General features: G+C 40.8%; 1 protein-coding gene across 1 annotated transcript in view; it reads right to left on the bottom strand.

Annotated features, from left to right (window-relative positions):
- LOC138569260 (ficolin-1-like) overlaps positions 1-18,577 on the bottom strand; it is a 503,449-nt gene that overhangs the window by 167,351 nt on the left and 317,521 nt on the right. The window contains exon 14 of the mRNA XM_069647091.1: positions 8,196-8,325. Coding sequence (XP_069503192.1) covers positions 8,196-8,325 — 130 coding nt within the window. The remainder of the gene's footprint in view (positions 1-8,195; positions 8,326-18,577) is intronic.

The following is an 18,577-nucleotide window of genomic DNA, read 5'->3' as shown; positions in this document are numbered from 1 at the left end:
CATCATTTACGGATCAAATGTCCATGTGGAATCTTCTATGTAGGGATGACAATGAAGAAAGTGAAAATGTGCTGGTCCGAACACAAGTCGAACATCAGACTAAAGAATGACCGATCTCCAGTAGCACGGGAACCAAGAAGAGTTAGTACTGCTACTGACCAGGTGTGTTCCCATATGTTATCAATAAATGAAACAATTATATCCTAGTGATGGGAATCCTGGTATTTGTGGTTCTAATGGAAAAAAAACCTCTAAGTTTCTACTCCATGGAAATGTCCAGAAAGAAGATAAGGGTTAAACAAGGAAAATCACATACAACCATGATGGTGAAAAAACGTGGTTTGTATTAGAATAAGAAACATTCAAAAATGAACATGGAGACATTTATAAATAATTTGTGTGTGAAAAACTCAAATAATCTGAACATAAAGGAATTAAAAATAAATCACAGTTTTGCTTCAGTACATGAATCTGTTCAAAGTCCTTGATCATGTAGCATGGCATAAATCACTGGTGAAATCATAAAGGCTATGCTTCAGTGCAAGGGTGGGTGTAGGATACTACCCGTGCACGATATTCAATAAAGCATCTCATCTTTCAGATGATATTACAGGTGCCAACGTGACAGGGGGACTGTAGTCAAATTTCTTGGTATCGAATGTAGGCCTGGCAATAAGTAGTCCATAGACCCCAAAACATCCTTATTGATTCAAATGACCCCCTTGCGAATGGTGCACGTTTCGGCAGAGGAAGTATCCAACTCCAACTACATCAGCCGGATCAGTATTACTCTATATGAACCGCCTTCATCAGGGCAAATAGGAGGCCCCACTGGAGCCTTGTCATGAATCTCGCTTGTGGGGCAGGCTCCCAGGACCAGTCGAACCGGTTAATCAGCACTGCTATGTCACTAAATGTGAAAGGGCTAGAGCCAGTCTCTGAACTTGAGTAGCCAGATGGGCAGCTTGCTCTTCAGTGTCACCAAGCAGCCGTCTGGGGAACGCCAGAGGCAATCTTCTCCCAGTGTACACTTAAGTTGCATCCAGGTCACCTTTTCAGCTTCAGGAGCTTGATCTTGAACTATTGTTAGACTGGCCAGGGATGGTATAGTTGACCATGGAACTAACCACCCAACTGGAAGCTGTAGCCTATTTATCCCCGGGCGTACTGCTTGCAGGAGATTCCAAGATGGTACATACGCAGGTGCCAATGCGCCGAGTGCAGAGACGTGTGACTTGTTTCTTTGCACTGATCGAGCATTCTGTATAAGGCAGGGCGATCTCCAGTAGCACAACACTTCTTGAAAGAGTCTCACTCAATAGCCCAAATCAAATTCATCATCCTAGACCATGTAACATTGCCAAGAAGAGGATGAAATATGACTAAATTATTCCTACAAAGAGAATTATTCTGGATTGACCGACTAAACTCCATGTACCCGAAAGGAATGAATGTCCATTGGGATATGAGTTGTCATTTATAATTTCAACTCAATCTACATCCAGTTGACGTTTAAATTGAGTTAGTTACCCTCTGACAACTAACAAATGTAAAGAAGAATTCAGTAACAAATACCCATGCCTATTTTTAGCACAATACATTCAGTGTTTTGTCAAAACCACACACTGCGGAGGAGACTTCAGAGATCAGATCTCTAACAGGTCAGCAAAATCAATGTAAGATTCTCATTATAGACATAACAAATTTGATCACAAAAATTGATCTATTTAAACTAAAGGTATGGACACGACACGCAAATCAAAATAACAACACCAAAAATAAAAGATTTATAATAACTTGATAACGACAGAAGTTCGGAAATAGTTCCTTTCTCAGTTACAATGAACGAGGGCCGAATGTTCCAAGATGGCAGCCTGCATTCACAGAAGGTAAATACACATTGGATTACCCAACATGCCCACTGTCGGGTGTCAAGACAACATGATTACAGACAGGGAACCTCTGCAGTTTTGTTTCCCGATTCGAAGGTCCGGGTGATACTTTACAGCAACGCGTGCATATTGAATGTACTGGAACTAACGAATTCTTAAATGGAGACAACACTCGCCTGAAGGAAGTCGCGCGGACATCCACAAGGAAGATCGTCAGAAAATCAGATTGCTATGTACACATTACAAAGAAGTAAGTCGCCGAACACCAACCGCATGTTACATTGCCCTCATGAAAGAAAGGTACCAACCAAAATGAATGAACACTGAAAGGACACAGGTCAGTCCTCTCTCAAGTTAATTAATACAAAACAAATAACTATAGATCTAATGCACACCTGTACTAGATTATATTATCATTTATTATGTTTATTTGTAGGGAATCAATTTGAAAACTGTACCTGATGAAGGGCATTGTCCTTATTCTGAATATGCTTGTGATATAATTCACACGCAATGAACTGTCCAAATGTTTCTTCTTAGACACAAAGAAATGTTAAAGTATCTAGTACTGTCTTTATTTTTGAATGATTATGAATATGTTTTTTGCTTGAATAAAAACTGCACATTTTTTACACATATATATTCAAATCTTGTCAACGTTGAAATTTCTATGTGAATTCATGACGAATTTTTCAAAAAAGGAATCCTTTTACTGACTTTACTGACTCTGGTCAGTTAACAGTGTGCCCTTTGATTGTCCACCATGTTTTTGGCGGTCCTTTTTCAAGTCTACCATAATGAACTGCACCATGCCAGGGTGAGACAACAGGTGGGGAGAGAGCACAGTAGGTTCAGTATGCAGCAGCACACCAACTCTCACCTCCACCCAGCGTCTATTCCAAGGTATGTCAGCCAACCACACACGCCCATTCTGAGTGCAGTTTACTCCAGAGTGCATGCCACATCAAGCAATAAGCAAATTGGAACAGTGACCTACAGGATCATTGATTTTCAACAATTGATGAGATTGTTGTCATGTCTGCCCAGAGAACCCGTTGCTAGAATGGGTACTTTTTGCTAGTTTGTTATAAAAGATTCAAAACATGCACAATTATATTTCATGATAGTCCATCCAATTCATAGTGGACAGCTCAGTACATGGGAGCACACATAAATAGATTGGCTTGTGTGCATTGATGCTACACTTACACACAAAGCTAATTTGCCTAAGGGTTTAAAGGATGCCTACATAATATTAGAACCAAACGTTTAAGTTACTTGTGCATATCTTCAATGGTAGTGTAAGTACACATTAAACAGTGTTTTTTTATGGAGAAATATACTGAGCTACATTTTTAGTGACTACTGTGTACACACTTACTATTTATTAATATGGTATCAATGTAAATCCTTATAAAGGTTTATAGTTGTAGTTTATTTCTATTCTGTAAAATGAGTGTTCATGCTGTGAATAAGTGGGCATTGTGAAGGCATCAGAATGTAGACACAGATAACTGGGGGAGGTTTGGCCTGCAAAATTGTATTAAAATCACAAGAAGGTTGAGAAAAAGCCTAACCTGCTCTATGCTAAGGTGGGATTTCCCTACCTAACTGAAACGAATGGTAGTCTGTGCCAGGAAGTCCAAAGTAAATGTCTGCCTGTGTCCAAAATCTTACCCTCACATCTACTTGTTCAAAAGGTGTAGGGATGTCAGCATCACATGAAAAGTGTTCAAACAAATGTTCAGACCTTCTTCGAGCTCTTGGCCAGAAAAGGGGTTCTCCCTTGCTCAGGATTTAAGACAATTCACATTCAAACTAAAAAGGGGATTCCCTTACACACGCTTTCAAGTCTCTCAATGTTTCCAAAACAACACAATTCCTTGGGATACTTCTCATCTTTTCAGGCTCCTTTGTCTTTCACCAATATCACAAAGTTCAGTTCTTTAAGTTCAAAATATGCAAGCTTTTCTTGACATTCAATCACAAACTTATAAATGAAATAAGCGGCCTCTCTTTAGTTGGGTGTACTCGTTTTTCTAGGCGCAGTTGTCAGACCACATGGTTCACCCATTACAGGTCAAGCAACCAACAGATCTTTTTGGATTCTCTTCCACTTCCACTGCCACTGCTTCAGCTCAACTGTGATATGGCACTTATATTTGTGCAGATTTTCCAATACTTATTTTGCCACCATTCACTTGTTACATGACCAAATCTTGTCATAGCTGTATTTATACAGTTCCTCTTTTCTGTATGGCTCTTGCCAATGCTTGTTTTCCTCAGATTATACAATTCACAGTTCCTTGTCTTCTTTATGGCACTTTCCAATGGTTGTTTTGTTTAGTTTACATAATTCACAGTTCCGTTGTATCAGGGAACGCTATCCATTGCTTTCCATCCGAGTGGCATCAATAATTGTTACTTTTTTTTGGTTCGATATACAAAACTTCAAATCAGTCACATTAAATAAAACTACCTCCTGTTAAATCTCCTGCTGGGAATTTGTACCCTGTTAACGGCTTATTCACACTTTCAAATTCCACTGTTTTTCTGGCCATTCCTTGGCTTTGTCAGTTTCATTACAGTTTGGTATTCATAAATCATTACATTAATTTCTTTTAGTCTTCAAGTTATCGTAGTTATCCTTCATCTGTACTTTAAGTTGGACCAGCTTTCCAACTGCCTATGCTGTACTTTGCTCACTAGCGAGCGATCTGACCTGCGTAGGATAGAATTTACACCACAGCATTATCGAATCATTCAGCCTGCTTTGACTCAACGAGTATGCTGTATCTGTGTTCCGTCCTCCGCTTTGGCAGGATCTCTGTGCCTGTCGCGCTGCTTCCTGGCTCGGCACACCTCTCAATCAGGGTCGCTGCTGCCTTGGGTACCGATGAAAGAGTTCTCCTGACTACAGGAGGTCTGCTGCCCAATCCTGACACCAAAGACCATCCGAAGACATCTCCAAGAAACTGCTTCCGCTGCAACTACTCTACAGCTCATAGGCGCTTTGGACAAGCATCTCCCTGCCTTCACCACATGCAATCTCATTAGCCTCAGCTTAGCGGGCCATTTATATCACCCCTTTGGTCTTAGGGCAAAGGCAATATTCTTCAATTGCATAACGGTCTTGGTACTCGGCATCCCTTTTCCTAGTCCAGGTACCAGAGTGATGTTTGTGTATGTCTGAGTTAATAAAGGAAGGATGTCTTTCTATGTTGTCTCTTCCTTGTCTCAGTACCATATTGGTGTGTATTGGGAGATGGTTTTCTGGCAAAATAGGGAAAGGGTTGGTAGTACTCCATAAAAGCCTGAGGGACATTTGACTTCTTATACAAGAAAAATGGGGGCTACTGTGTCTCACCCAAGGGTATCTCATCCCAACTCCGCAAGTCTCCTCCGCACCATTGCTCCTCCTTTACATATCCACCCCCAGGGTCAGGTTCTGAAAGGGGACGTCCTCAAATGCCTCTCAACACACAGTAAAAGATTTGATCTTACTTAAAATCAGCATATGATTACAGTAGACATTTTACTTTACTGTAAATATATTTGATTTCTTTTACTCTGAAGGTGAATATGGTAGAACTTATTTTTTAAAAAACGTGCATTCTGCTATTGTCAGCTTCTGTTTTAGTATGTAAAACATTGTGTATATTTGTACATGTAATAATATTTCCTACAAGTACTAAGTTGTATAAGTGTGTCGAATGTACATTATTTTGAGAGCTACAGAGTGTAGTTTGAGATTATTGTTTACACAAAAAACAAGAGAACAGTTGTAAAGAAAGCTTTGAGGAAAAGTCACAGAAATGTAAAGTATCAAAAAAGAAGACAGGTATAAAAAACACATTGCATTTTAAAGTGTAGATTATAGAATATTGCCATTAACTTCTTATGTGTGTTGGTGACCAAAATAAGGATGCAGACAGATTTTACAGGAAGTATTCTAATGACAAGTAGCACGGATGCACAATGTTTGGAATTAATTGTCTATGTATTTAGTAATAGTTGGTGTTATATTGTATGTGTCTTGCTCTTATTAAGTTAATAGTCAGAATTTACATTAAAAAATGTCAACTCAAAATAACGAAACATGGTTGCATGGATTTATGTATTCAGTGCAACTGATGACATGGTTAGTTTATTTGTTACAATTTCCTTAGTAAGGTTACGTAAACTGCTCTGAAATTCCTGCACACATTCTTTTTTTTTAAAGTGTGTACAAACATGAAACATAAGCTATATAGTTAGTGTTTTGATGTTGTTGGTGTATATTTGTATGTAAATAAAATTGTATTTGAGCAATAAACCATGATGGGCGGGGGCATAAATGGGCCAGGTAATGCCCCAGGCAAGTTAGAAGCCACAGTGATGTGAAGGCTTTAATGTTAGTCTGGGGCAGTATCTACCCTTGTAATGCACGTGCCCTCAGGGTTTTATTGCTATTACTATCCTGGTACATTGTACCTGGATACTGATCTTTTTTTTTCAAGTTATGAAACTGTGTATTTGCTGTTTCTCAACTTGAAGAAGAAAAAAATAAAATAGTTGCCATGGATTAAGGAGTAGGGATCTACATGTTTTCCCTTCTTCCTTTCCAAGGCAGCTTTTGTTATGTCAGAGCTAAGACGGTAAAACAGAGAAGTCCTGGCACTGGCGTAGGATGAAGGAGTGCAAGGTAACTGGAGATGGGTTGGGGATGGGTGAGGGATGAGGAAATTGGGGTGTGGCGCACTTACCTTAGTACCGACGGGGAAGATGGCAGCCTCTACGCTTCTGAGGAGGCTAGGAGCAGAGCTTTTACCATGTAGTAAAAAACCCCGCTCTGAGCCTCCTGATTGGCTGGGAGGCCAGCACACACCCACCGTGTACTAATTTGATTATCTGTGACATTAAGTTCTGACTTTGTATAATGTAATGATCAGTTAAATAGCATCATTTGTGTGTATATTATCTTGTAGAAAGTAATATTACATTTAGGGAAAGGATTTATTAGCAATATATACCATAAATAGTAATCATGTTTTTTGCAAACACTAGAATTATGTTTGTATTATTATTAATGTAAATATTAGAACTTAACACTATTACAATCATTTGATACACTTTATTTTGTAAAAATAGAAACATTTCATATATTTTATTTGCTGCAGGCAGAAGTACGTATGTTATGTATATAGTATTATTATGAAGGAAAATGTGTTGCCAGTCCTTATTTCCATTATAAAATATGTTACTTTCTTATTGGCATGTTTGATGATGACTAAGATACTAAATTTAAGGTAAGATTCAAAATTGAGGCAAGGAATAATGCAGTGTTTCTATTTGAAGAAAATAAGTGTTTCTGTAATGTGTGTGCCACATTAACCTCACTATCGAATCCTTTCCTCTCTGTCCATATAAAAATAGTTATGCAAGTGGAGTCTCTGGCAAAATTTGCTGCAGACAGCCGGAAAGTGCAGGGACAGGATTGCACAGTGATTTTGTCTCTTTGGATGTTTCTGCATGTGTGCCTTATTATCAGAGGCAGTTCATTTCTGAGTAGTTTTGTGATGGTTGCTGCTCTATGATTCGTAATGTACCAGGAGTGTTGGTCTTACTAGCAGCTGAAAAGAATGGTCTTGGGTTAGTGCTGCCTTTGATAAAAGTCTAACAGCACATCCTCCTTTCACAGAGACAATCTGAAGGATGTTCAATGTTAGCCTATATCTGCATCTGCTTCTCAGTACCAACAGCTATCAAAACCCATTTGCTAGCTGGGAATGTTTAAAAAAGCAGTAACATTATAGATCAGTCAATTCGTTGTTACGTTATTCATCAGCAATACTATTTTATGTGTAATTTTCCGTTTCAATGTGGTTTTGTCTGCTATCTTGCTTCAGCATAATTGTGTCATGGCATTATTAAACACCCCACAAAAAGGACACAGTTGTTCACTTTGATTAAGTGATGATCTGAAAATCTGTATCTTAACTAAATAGAGATGTTAGTTCATGATAAAAGACACAACTCTCATCATAATCTTGAGATCCTGAAATGTGAAGCAGCACCGCTTTGCCAGCGGTGCATGTGTTCTGCCCTGAAGCATAATTGCACTGGTGAACAATTGAATTTAACACAGAGTCCTTGAGTTCACAATTATGACTTCAAAAGTGTGGGGGTGAAATACACAAATACAAAGTATTCAAGTCCTTTTTTGTACCATACATATTTTAGATGACAAGTTGTCCAAGTCAGGACGCAACTCACCTAGAAGTCACAAATTGTTAAGTACTAACAATGGGAAGATGCACTTACCTCCAGAGGTTAAACTGTGAATGTTGTCATTCCCCAACCAGAATTCTGACAGCTGATTCCCAAAACCCTTCTTATAGGAGATCCAGTCACGGAAGAAGTCCACGGAACCATCCACACGTCTCTGGAATACCTGTAAGTCAAAGGAGTCTAAAGTGAGGAAGAGTAGCATGACAGCTTTATGGTGGACTTTAAATAATGCATTGAATAAATAACTTGTCATTTAACCAATGATAATCATGAGTTCATTGTCGCATTGTTAGAAATTGAAAATCTATTTTTCCGACAATTATTAGACCAGCCATATGGGTTTGCCAAACGTTCTATGCAAAGATTTTGGACACAAGAGATTGCTCCTCATTCTAATTGGCTACGGGGAAATTTTCTGTTGTTGAGATACTTGGATGATGTTTTTATTTTCTGGACAGAGTTTGAACCCAGTTGGAACATGATTTGAAGAACTTTACTGATTGAGTTTGTTCTACTGACACAGCCATAAGGTTAATGTAGGTATTGGCTGGGACAAAACTCATTTTCTGGATGTAATGGAGAATTTTAATTCTGATCGGTTTGAATGTTCAATGTATTAAGAAACTACTGACCGGATCTCTTTTTGGAATATGAGTAATATCCTCACCTACCCCTTAAACTAGCGTTGACTCCTTCCCAATGTTCTGTTGGTAAAATATTCTAATAATGAGAACTTTAAGGGTGAATTGAAGTCCCAGTTCATTGAAAGTGGAGTTTATGGGAAACAGCGGAGAACCATAGCATGCAGTTGTCAAAGGTAAAGGATGAATATACCAACCCAGCCCCTTATCCCTGTGTTGCGGTAAATGTGAGCAGACCCAACAATTAGACTTATTAAAAATGGCATGTGTAGCAGTCATAATGAGTAATAGAGTATTGTTATGGCAACTCTGTCTGTGCTGAGAGTCTCTAGGAGATAGAGTGTGCAGATGCACGAAAGGCGTAGAAATAGTGGGTACATTTTCAGTGGGTAACAGAATTTCAAGCAGATGTACTTCTTCCAAATACCAGAATCCTAAAGCAATGACTATTGTAAAACCAGTTAACATTATCACAAGACAACAATACGTTTTCGGGGCCCACACATTCGATTGTTCATTTTTACAATCGGTCACACAGTCTCTTATCTGTTCCGTACGAGTGTGAGCGGTTGCAGGCATTGTTTCTTCAAACGATTACACCAGAGTCAATGTGCTGGCGATCTCCAGATCGAGCGTCTTCTTAGTCCTTTCACAAACCCTAGCCAACAGAATCCCCTTATGTCCAAAAGATTGGGCCAAAGAGACAAGCCCTTCGATGATTTTCCTTGATCGCAGAGCCAAAGCGTTAAGTAAGTCTACTTTCTCGGACGCAGATTGTACCTTGTGATCCCTGGTACTGAATGATCTGAAAACCATGCGATTTTGAAAAAGGAACCATTGGAGAGTGTGGAGATGAAGCAGCTGTTTCCCCAGGCCCCACAGGCTCAGGGAGATACTCTGACACACTCTCAATGCTGTTTGATGCTTTATGATCATTGGTCACAGTATTGGTGACGGGTTCTGTATCTTCTTTAGCGTGTGGCAAAGGGAAAGGAATCCTTTTGATGGGGGACACGTGGATCCAGTGCTTCCCGCCCTCCACTCGCACTGCTGTCTGTGTGACCAGGAGGACTAAGTGTGGGCCCCGCCAACGAGGTGCGAGACAAGAAGATCATTCAAACGACTTGGTCAGGACCCAGTCCCCCGGCCATATGCTGTGACCTGAGCACTCGTATTTAACAGGTAAAGCATCTCACACCTGGTAAGAAATGAAATACAGATTTTTAGTTAACTGTCCACAATAGTCAGAAAGAAGTACATTTTCAACTTCACGTAGAGAACGGGGCTTCGGTAAATTCCAAATGTTAGCTGGCCTACCCATGACCACAGGCAGTAACCATTTCCCTTCCACCTTATCCACCCAACACCCGTCATCATCCAATTTTGCCAAACCCTCAGCCCATTTCTTAGATTCCTCTAACGTGGCATCAGCTTGAATGTTTTTCACAGAATCAATGCCCTCATCCAAAGCACAGGCATTTGTGGCTTCCCTTGAAGTATGCATTTCTGAAGAGAGATCAGTGGCAGTCTGTTTGGCTATCTGGTCAGCGAAAGCGTTCCCTTTTCCTACATTATCTATGATCTTCTGATATGCTGCGCATTTCATAACTGCTAGCTGAGTAGGGAGTGCAAGCGCTGAGAGTAACCGTACTATCAAGGAGCCATTCTGGATTTTAGTGCCATGTGAGGTCAAGAAACCTTGTTCTGCCCAAAATCTGCCGAAGTTGTGAACCATCCCAAAGGCATACTGAATGTCAGTATATATATTTACGGTAAGCCCTTCAGAAACTTCACAAGCTCGGGTTAATGCTATAATCTCTGCGGCCTGCGCAGAGTTATGCGTGACTCTTTTGGTCTCCACGACCGTGCTAAATGTGGTGATTGCATAAGCAGCTGTGGATTTACCATCCGGGAGTTTGAAACAGGAGCCATCACAAAACAGCTCCCCTTGTGGATTATTCAAGGGAGTATCTTTTAGATCGATTCTGCCTTTTGTCTCTTGCTCTGTAGTGTAAAGGCAGTCCTGTGACTCTTCATCACTGCAAGCAGTAACTTGCGGGATAGGTAAAAGTTCAACCGGATTAAGGACACAACACCTCTTTATTTGGATGTGCGGTGCAAAAAAGATCAATTTGTATCTCGTTAATCGTGCAGAGGTGAGGTGCTGTGTTTGTGTTCTGTTTAATAGAACATCGACAGAGTGAGGTACAATCAGGGTTAAAGCATGGCCTAGGACCATTCCCTCGCTCTGTTTTACGGACGCAGAAGCAGCAGCGACAGCTCTCAAAAATCTTGGCAAAGCGCATGCAACAGGATCAACGGTGGAAGAAAAGTAGCCGCACGGCCTATTCTTCCCTCCATGGTCCTGCGTTAATACAGCCAAAGCACATCCATCACATTCATGCACATACAACACAAAGGCCTTTTCATAGTTTGCTGTACCCAAAACTGGTGCCGAGCACAATGCAGTCTTGAGCAAATCAAATGCTTGCTGGAGTTCCAAGTTCCACGGCAATGGCAAAGAAATACCCTTCTCGTCAAAGCCAACATTGGTTTAATCACTAAGAAGAAGTTTGGGATCCACTGCCTACAGTAAGAAGCCATTCCTATCAAGGCTCTAACTTCCTTCTGTGTATTTGGGACAGACGTGCTAGAAATGATTTTTATCCGCTCAGGCGTTAACCTTCTTCCCTCCTTTGACAGGAGATAGCCTAAATAAACAACCTCCTGTCGACAATACTGACATTTTTTAAGTGAAGCTTTGTGTCCGTGCTGTGCTAGATGAATAAGCCTCAACACAGTGCCCTCCTTACAAGCGCTCTCTGAGTCAGCAGCTAAGAGTAGATCGTCTACATACTGAAGTAGTGTACAAGTGGTAGGCAACTCGAGTGTATCGAGCTGCTCTTTCAAAGCTCTACTGTAGATGCTAGGACCCTCTGTGTATCCCTCTAGTGCACGGGTGAAGGTAAACGAGCGTCCCCCTAAGGTGAACGTGAACAAGTATCTAATGTCTTTGTGTATAGGGATACTAAAAAAGGCGATATTTAGATCCACAACACTAAAGTGAGTAGCTGAAGCCAGAATCATAGTTAATATTGTCGTCACATCAGGCACAATGGGAAATTGTGGAGCAACAATCTTATCGATGGCACGTAAATCAATAATGAAATGGAAAGGAATTGCATTATCCCCTTTTTTGTACACGGGCAAAATCGGACTATTGCATAAACTACCTGCAATTTCCTCAATTACCCCGCGATGCACAAAATCGGAGACTATGCATTTCAAAGCTTGCTCACCATCGACCGAGATCTTATACTGAGGAGTGCGTGGCAACTTCACTCCATGTTTCAAAATAATCTTAACGGCCTCAATTTGCAAAACACTGACATCATTATCATCAATTGCCCATAAACACTCCGGAACATTACTGAATTCCGGCGGCAAAGGTCTGGTCAAGAATTGAGAGACAGAAATTTGCTGTGGTGAAATCGTCAAACGCACTCCATTTGAAGAACAATGAATTACTGCATTTAATTCTTTCAACAGATTCAACCCCACAAAATTCTCTCCACAATACATAGTCAAAAGTAATGGACAGTGGTCTGTAAATGGACCTAAAGTAATAGGTACCAGTGAAGAAACCGGACAGACATCTGGTGTGCCAGAAAACCCTACAGAAACATTGGTTTGCCCTGACAGTGGAATGTTTGGAACCCGTGAATGGTCATTGGAACACTTCTGTGCCCCTGTATCTATCAAGAATAGATGTTTCCTATTTCCCACTATCATCTCAACGTAGGGACCATCTGATTAACGGGAATAGGCATCAGTTCCAAACCCTGCTTCGGGCAGTCCTAGCGATACAAAATGTCATCAAAGGGAAGTTCTTCAGAGAGGTAAGCAGCAGAAGGATGATCAAAAATGTTTCTACTATCCACACTTGGTGCCTGATTGTCATGTGAAAAAGGTTGCTGTGAATCCTGTGAAAACTGACTTCTAGCAAGACCCCCTGCCCCAGGGCGGTCTCTGGATCGTCTACCCATATTACCAAATGCGCTATTCGACCTCTGCTGGAGGATTGGGCATTGTGCACGCCAATGACCCTCTCGCCTGCAATAACCACAATGGTTTATGTTTACAGGACCCAATGGTGTATTTCCCTGTGGAACATACTGACTCCTAAATTGCGAATTACCCCCTCTAGGGCCTCTAACAATTTGCTGCAATAAAACTTTTGTTTTCAAGTCTCCGTTTCTCATTCAACTCTTTCTTTTTTGTTATTGACACGATTCTCATAGTTCCGAGCCATATGCAATACTTCTGACTGAAACTTTGCTTCCAAAGCGCTCTCTGAGGACATAATTTGTGACTGGATGTCAGGCAGCAATCCACGCACAAATTTGTCCATGAACAGTCATTTACCAGACTCTGTGCTTAAGTCTTGCCCACTGAAATCTGAAAATACTTGTTCGAACCGAATGAAGAACCCTGTAGCACCCTCACACTTTCCTTGGACACAGGCAGTAAGTTTGTCTCAAATAATCCTTCTTTCAGGAATTATAACTTTTAATTTTGTAACCATTCTAACAGGCAAAGTTAATATTACCTGTGGAGGTCTCTTGCAAGCTGGCCTTTCTCTATCGAGTCTAATCATGTTATCCCATGTATCTCCTAACCCTGGTACATCGTCTACAGTCCTAATCTGCTTCCACAAATCAATAGGCAGGAGTACGGGAAATAACAGATCAATATCACTTAAGGTAAACACTGATGATTGTAAGACGGACTCTATCTCTTTGTAGAACCCTGTCAGATTCTTCCTAATATCGGGAATAGATTGTTTAATGGTGTTCACTTCCTGTCTCGAAAATGGACCGTGAATGAACTGTGACACATAATGTGCAGGAATGTCATAGGCAGCTGCACCTGTTCCGGCATCAGCTGGAACCTCAACTTTTGGGACAAATGATGGAGGAACCTCTCTCATAGGCAACTGAGAAGTCGGAAACTATGAACGTTTACTGAGCAACAGAGCTAAATCGAGCGCTAAAGCAGCTGAAGGAGTGTCAAACGAAAAAGCTCTCTTATAAATAATCAGTAATTCTGCGGGACAACAAATCTTTCCTTTTATACATTCATCCTGCAGGTATTCTACGATTACCTGTATCACTTTCCTCTGCATTTCTGGCGTATACTGACTATTCGTATCATATACTTCTACGGGAGTTATTGACATGTCTGAAATCCACCGTGTACAAATTTGTGTTTCCTCATTTATCGATTTACGACAAGGAAATAACAGTTTCTGTACCAACAAAGTGTCCAAACTATCACCATCTACATCTTCATTCCGTAACCTTTTCAACTCCCTTCTATACTCAAAAACCCTCTCGACATGCTCATGTACTTTCTCCGCAGTATCTCTAGAGAATGCTAAAGTATTCAGATCCCTTAACCCTTCTGGGAGATCTATATCATTTAGTTTGTTCCACAAAATACATAAATGAACTCCTAATCCTTCAATAAAAACATTTTTCTCAGGAAAATTTTCTAAATTATAGAGTGTGGAAAAAACATCAGCTTGTTCACCCCTCTCCATGCAATGTTTAGCCCATGCAGTCAATTCATGCTTTCTCTCTGAAGACACAGTTTTACGAGTTACAATCCTTGATCCCGCTCCCCGATGAACTACAAGCGGTACAGAACCACTTGGAAGAGGGACAGTAAGCAGATTTTGTACATTTCGCAAACAACAGGGCTATCACTGGTGCAGCAGGCAAACCCACCAGACCCGTAACAGCAGGCAAAGGTGGAGGAGCGATGAAAAGATGAGGAACAACAGCCGGAGGAAGAGGAACATTAAGAGGAACAATAGGAGGAGCAGAAGGAGCTACGGGAGGAGGAATAACAGCAGGAAGAGGAACATACGGAGGTGGCGCAGTGGCACCAGGCCTTCGTTCATTTAAAAGTTTGTCAATCAGCTCATCAGATACAAGAAAGTCTTTAGAAGGATACATTTTCTGAATACCAAGTGAAAAAACCCTATCCATATTCCTAACTGACTCATACTGTTTATTCTGGTCATATAACAACACTTTTTCGGCGTTTGTCATATGACGGCGCACATGTTTTTCTCTACTCTTAAGTTGCTGCATACCTTCTTTCTTCCAATTCTGTAATACATCAAATGCTGCAGGTCTAGCCTTTTTCTTTAATAATATGGATTCTAAGTATTCAATACGAGGAATTTCAAAACTACCATTGATTGGCCACTGAAGTTCGGAAGCATGTCTAGTTTGTCTGTGCCAAATATCATTAAACACTATACTACCAATGCTGTATTTACAGTACATAGTACATGCCGGCAACCCCTCCATTGGCGCCGGTCGGCCAGATTCCAAAGATTGTTTGTCACTGTGGAATAACGCCCTGAAGCAGGCAGACAATTTCCCAGACATATCAGAATACTGGTGTTACCTGGTCAATAATTGTACTCACGAGTGCAATACGCCAATACAAATTATCAGGATACTTAAGAATCGGGTCACGACTAACCTGACCAAATCCTAAGGAGGTCAGATCGGATTTCAAAGAACTAACAATGGTCCCACATGGTTGGTGATTTCGGCAAATCTGCCTGCATCGATATATGGACCCTCGTCAAGATGCCGGCTCGGACCGCTGGCTCATCGTCCAGGGATTGGGTCGTGCAGCGCTGCTGAGGTGTCGCGTCTCATCCAAGAAAGGGGCCCCCTTTGTCACCGTCCGATCCCGGTCTGATAGACGTGTCAACCTTCAATGAGATGGCATCAATCTTGAGGGTCCCTATTCGGGCGCCATCTGTAAAAGCAAAAAGGAAATATCGAGGCTGAGTATCCCAAAAGGAAATACACCAAACACAGGCTTATAAAGATTCACAGATCTTTATTCTATAACTCTACAGTTTACAAAGAAAATAAGTATCAGATAGCTATCTGGCCCTCAGTACATCACAGCGAATACCAGCCCTTTCGGTGTGAGAATTGAGTGGTACTGGACGTCTAAACAGTTACACATTTTATACATTTCCAATCATAATGTCCAGCCTCTCTACAGGTTAATGATACTCGGTCTAGGGTTTGTGCCGAGTTCACTTCTGACTTAACCAACTATATGCATGTGGATCATCTTCAGTTTGCATGTAAACAAGTCACAATGGCAACAGTGTATTCTCGGATTTTACAATAAGCCTTGACACATGTCCTATACAATGTAGTTCAGCTAGTGTCCACGTTTAGTATTTGTCCAGCATTGTAGTTGATGTATGTCCACAGATCAGACTTGTTGGCGCAGACAATCCTCTGTCTACAAGTCAGGCATGGGACAAGGTCTCTTTACTCAACCCAAACATTCGGCCAACAGACAGTTTATACATTAACTCATGTACAAGGTTCAGGATAGCTCAGTTACAAGCGGGAAACACTGTCCACCATTTTAGAACACAGAATTACTTAGGAGTAGAAATCAAAATGGCGGATGGACCTAAAATGGGGGCAAAGTCGATCTAAGATTGGAACTTTGCAACTCGGATTTCTTCGCAGTGCGACTGGGTTTAGGCCAATATATACAATAAAGGAGGCCCGATATGATATCCTGTTTAACACTGCATAGAGCCATGTTAAACCTGCTTCCACTGGCGAAAAGAACTACTTGGTTAAAGGTTTCAACAACATGCAACTGTGATATGGGTACGGATGAAGATCTGGTGCACTTTATTTTTGTATGTCCATTTTATAAAATGGAGAGGATGAGATGGCTGAGACCTTATTTTCTAGCATCAAATATTAGATCTTGTAATGAGGTGATGTTTTTAATTTTTAACTGTACTAATTTCTTTATGGTCTGATGAACTACCTAGGTCAGTCTCTAAAGAAGAGGCTCTGCATAACACATTTTAGTATGGGTTTATGAGGAAATGTGTGGAGGTGATATTAAACTGTAAAGTATGTGGTTTTAGTTGGATTAAGTTATATTATATTGATATTTATCGATGCTCTTGTTTTATTATGTAATGTGGTATGATCTATTATATGTATTATATTAATGGAGAAACCTGAATACAAATATTAAGATGAAAATCAAAATGTGCACCAGGAAGTGAACAGAAAGTGACTGTTTGCTGTTAGTCACTCTGCTTGTGTGGACTTTGTTCGTTTTTTCCTGGAGAAAGGACTTCAACGTGACACACACGGTGTCTGGGCCTCTCCCGCACACACCCTCACTCCCTGTGCACTCCCCCCTGCTACCTTCACCCCCTTGCTCGCCCCCCCCAGCCGTTGTGCTAGCGTTAACTTCCGCCCCCCAGTGCGGTGTTTGTAACTTAGGCATTCTTCTCTTTCTGTCTCCCGCCCAGTTCAGCTCTCCCATTGGCTCCGGCGCTGGAAACACGCCCCCACTCCACCAGGAAGTACCCCTAAATACTCGGGCACTAGCGCACCAGCGCGCGCACCAGGAAGTGAACAGAAAGTGACTGTGTGCTGTTCGCTGGTCGCGGCGCATGGTGCGCTGCCCGGTACCGGATCTCCCGCATTCTGAGGCCCTAATCCTAATTACCACCTTTATTCTATGTGCTATCAGCCATGGATTTAAGGTCATCTAAATCGTCCCAGTTAGTGCATGATACCTATTGAGATAAAATTACATCAGCTAAGCAGCAGGAACCTGTAAAAACTAGCCGGGCATGTAAAAGAAAGACCATCACACAGCCCGGCTTACTAACCGAAGGTAAGCTAGCCAAAATGACTTCCTTTTTTGATCAGGTTGAAAATATGCATTCTTCATCACTAATCACTCCCACATATAGAATGACTGCAAATGATGTTGATAATTCTGTGACTGAAATTATGGAAGACCTGGTAGAGGCATTTCCGTGTATAAATAGTAAATTATTTTCACAAATGCTGATGCCCACTATACCTGAATCAGCCTGTATAAGCGGCAGCGAAGAATTAGACTGCCACATGACCAAGCCCCAAATTCTAATACCTCTGAGAAATAGTTATAGTAATGATTCTCAAAAGGAACAAACTAGAATTAGTAAGCTATCAACTAGCCAAGAAGAAATGTTGTCTGAACATGCAATTGGGGAGGCTATTACAGTACCACATGTAGTAGCCATTGATAAATATGAACCACTTAATCCTGGTGAAAGGTTTCAAATTGACCCAACATCTGGTCTGATTGTAATAGGGAAAGTACATTTGGCTATTGACAACAATGCAAAAATTGATCCGATAACCCCTATCACAGCTAACAAAGTTAGTACCCATATACATGATATCTCACAAGACACTAGCTTTGTAAGCATGAACACAGAAGAATTATTTCAGGCCTTAGAAAACGCGTTAGTCTCCTTGGTTGAAAAATGTGAAGCAATAGATAGCAAACTAGCTATTCATTCGTTATTACTGTATGATCTCAGTAAAAGAAATAATCTAAAATTGTGTGATAGTAGCACGAACACAGACATGAAAATGCACATAGAGCAAGATAAGCATCAACTTAAAAATGACCAAAGTCAGAAGATAGGAAGCAATCCAGTGAATACTAACATTGAATACAATATAACAGAATATAACAACAAAGATTTGAATATAGAAACAAATGGTAAATGCAAACCCAAAAAAAGCAGAAAATGTCCAACAGGAAAAAGAAAGTCGGCCAAGCTGTTCGTAGTGTACATGACTAAGAAAAAGCACCAAAACATGGGTGTATAGTTGACAGTAATAGACT

This window comes from Ambystoma mexicanum, chromosome 2q, assembly GCF_040938575.1.
Source record: "Ambystoma mexicanum isolate Mex_15411 chromosome 2q, UKY_AmexF1_1, whole genome shotgun sequence".
NCBI classification, from domain to species: domain Eukaryota; kingdom Metazoa; phylum Chordata; class Amphibia; order Caudata; family Ambystomatidae; genus Ambystoma; species Ambystoma mexicanum.
Note: the sequence above shows the minus strand (reverse complement) of the source record. Positions and strands in the feature narration are given on the sequence as shown.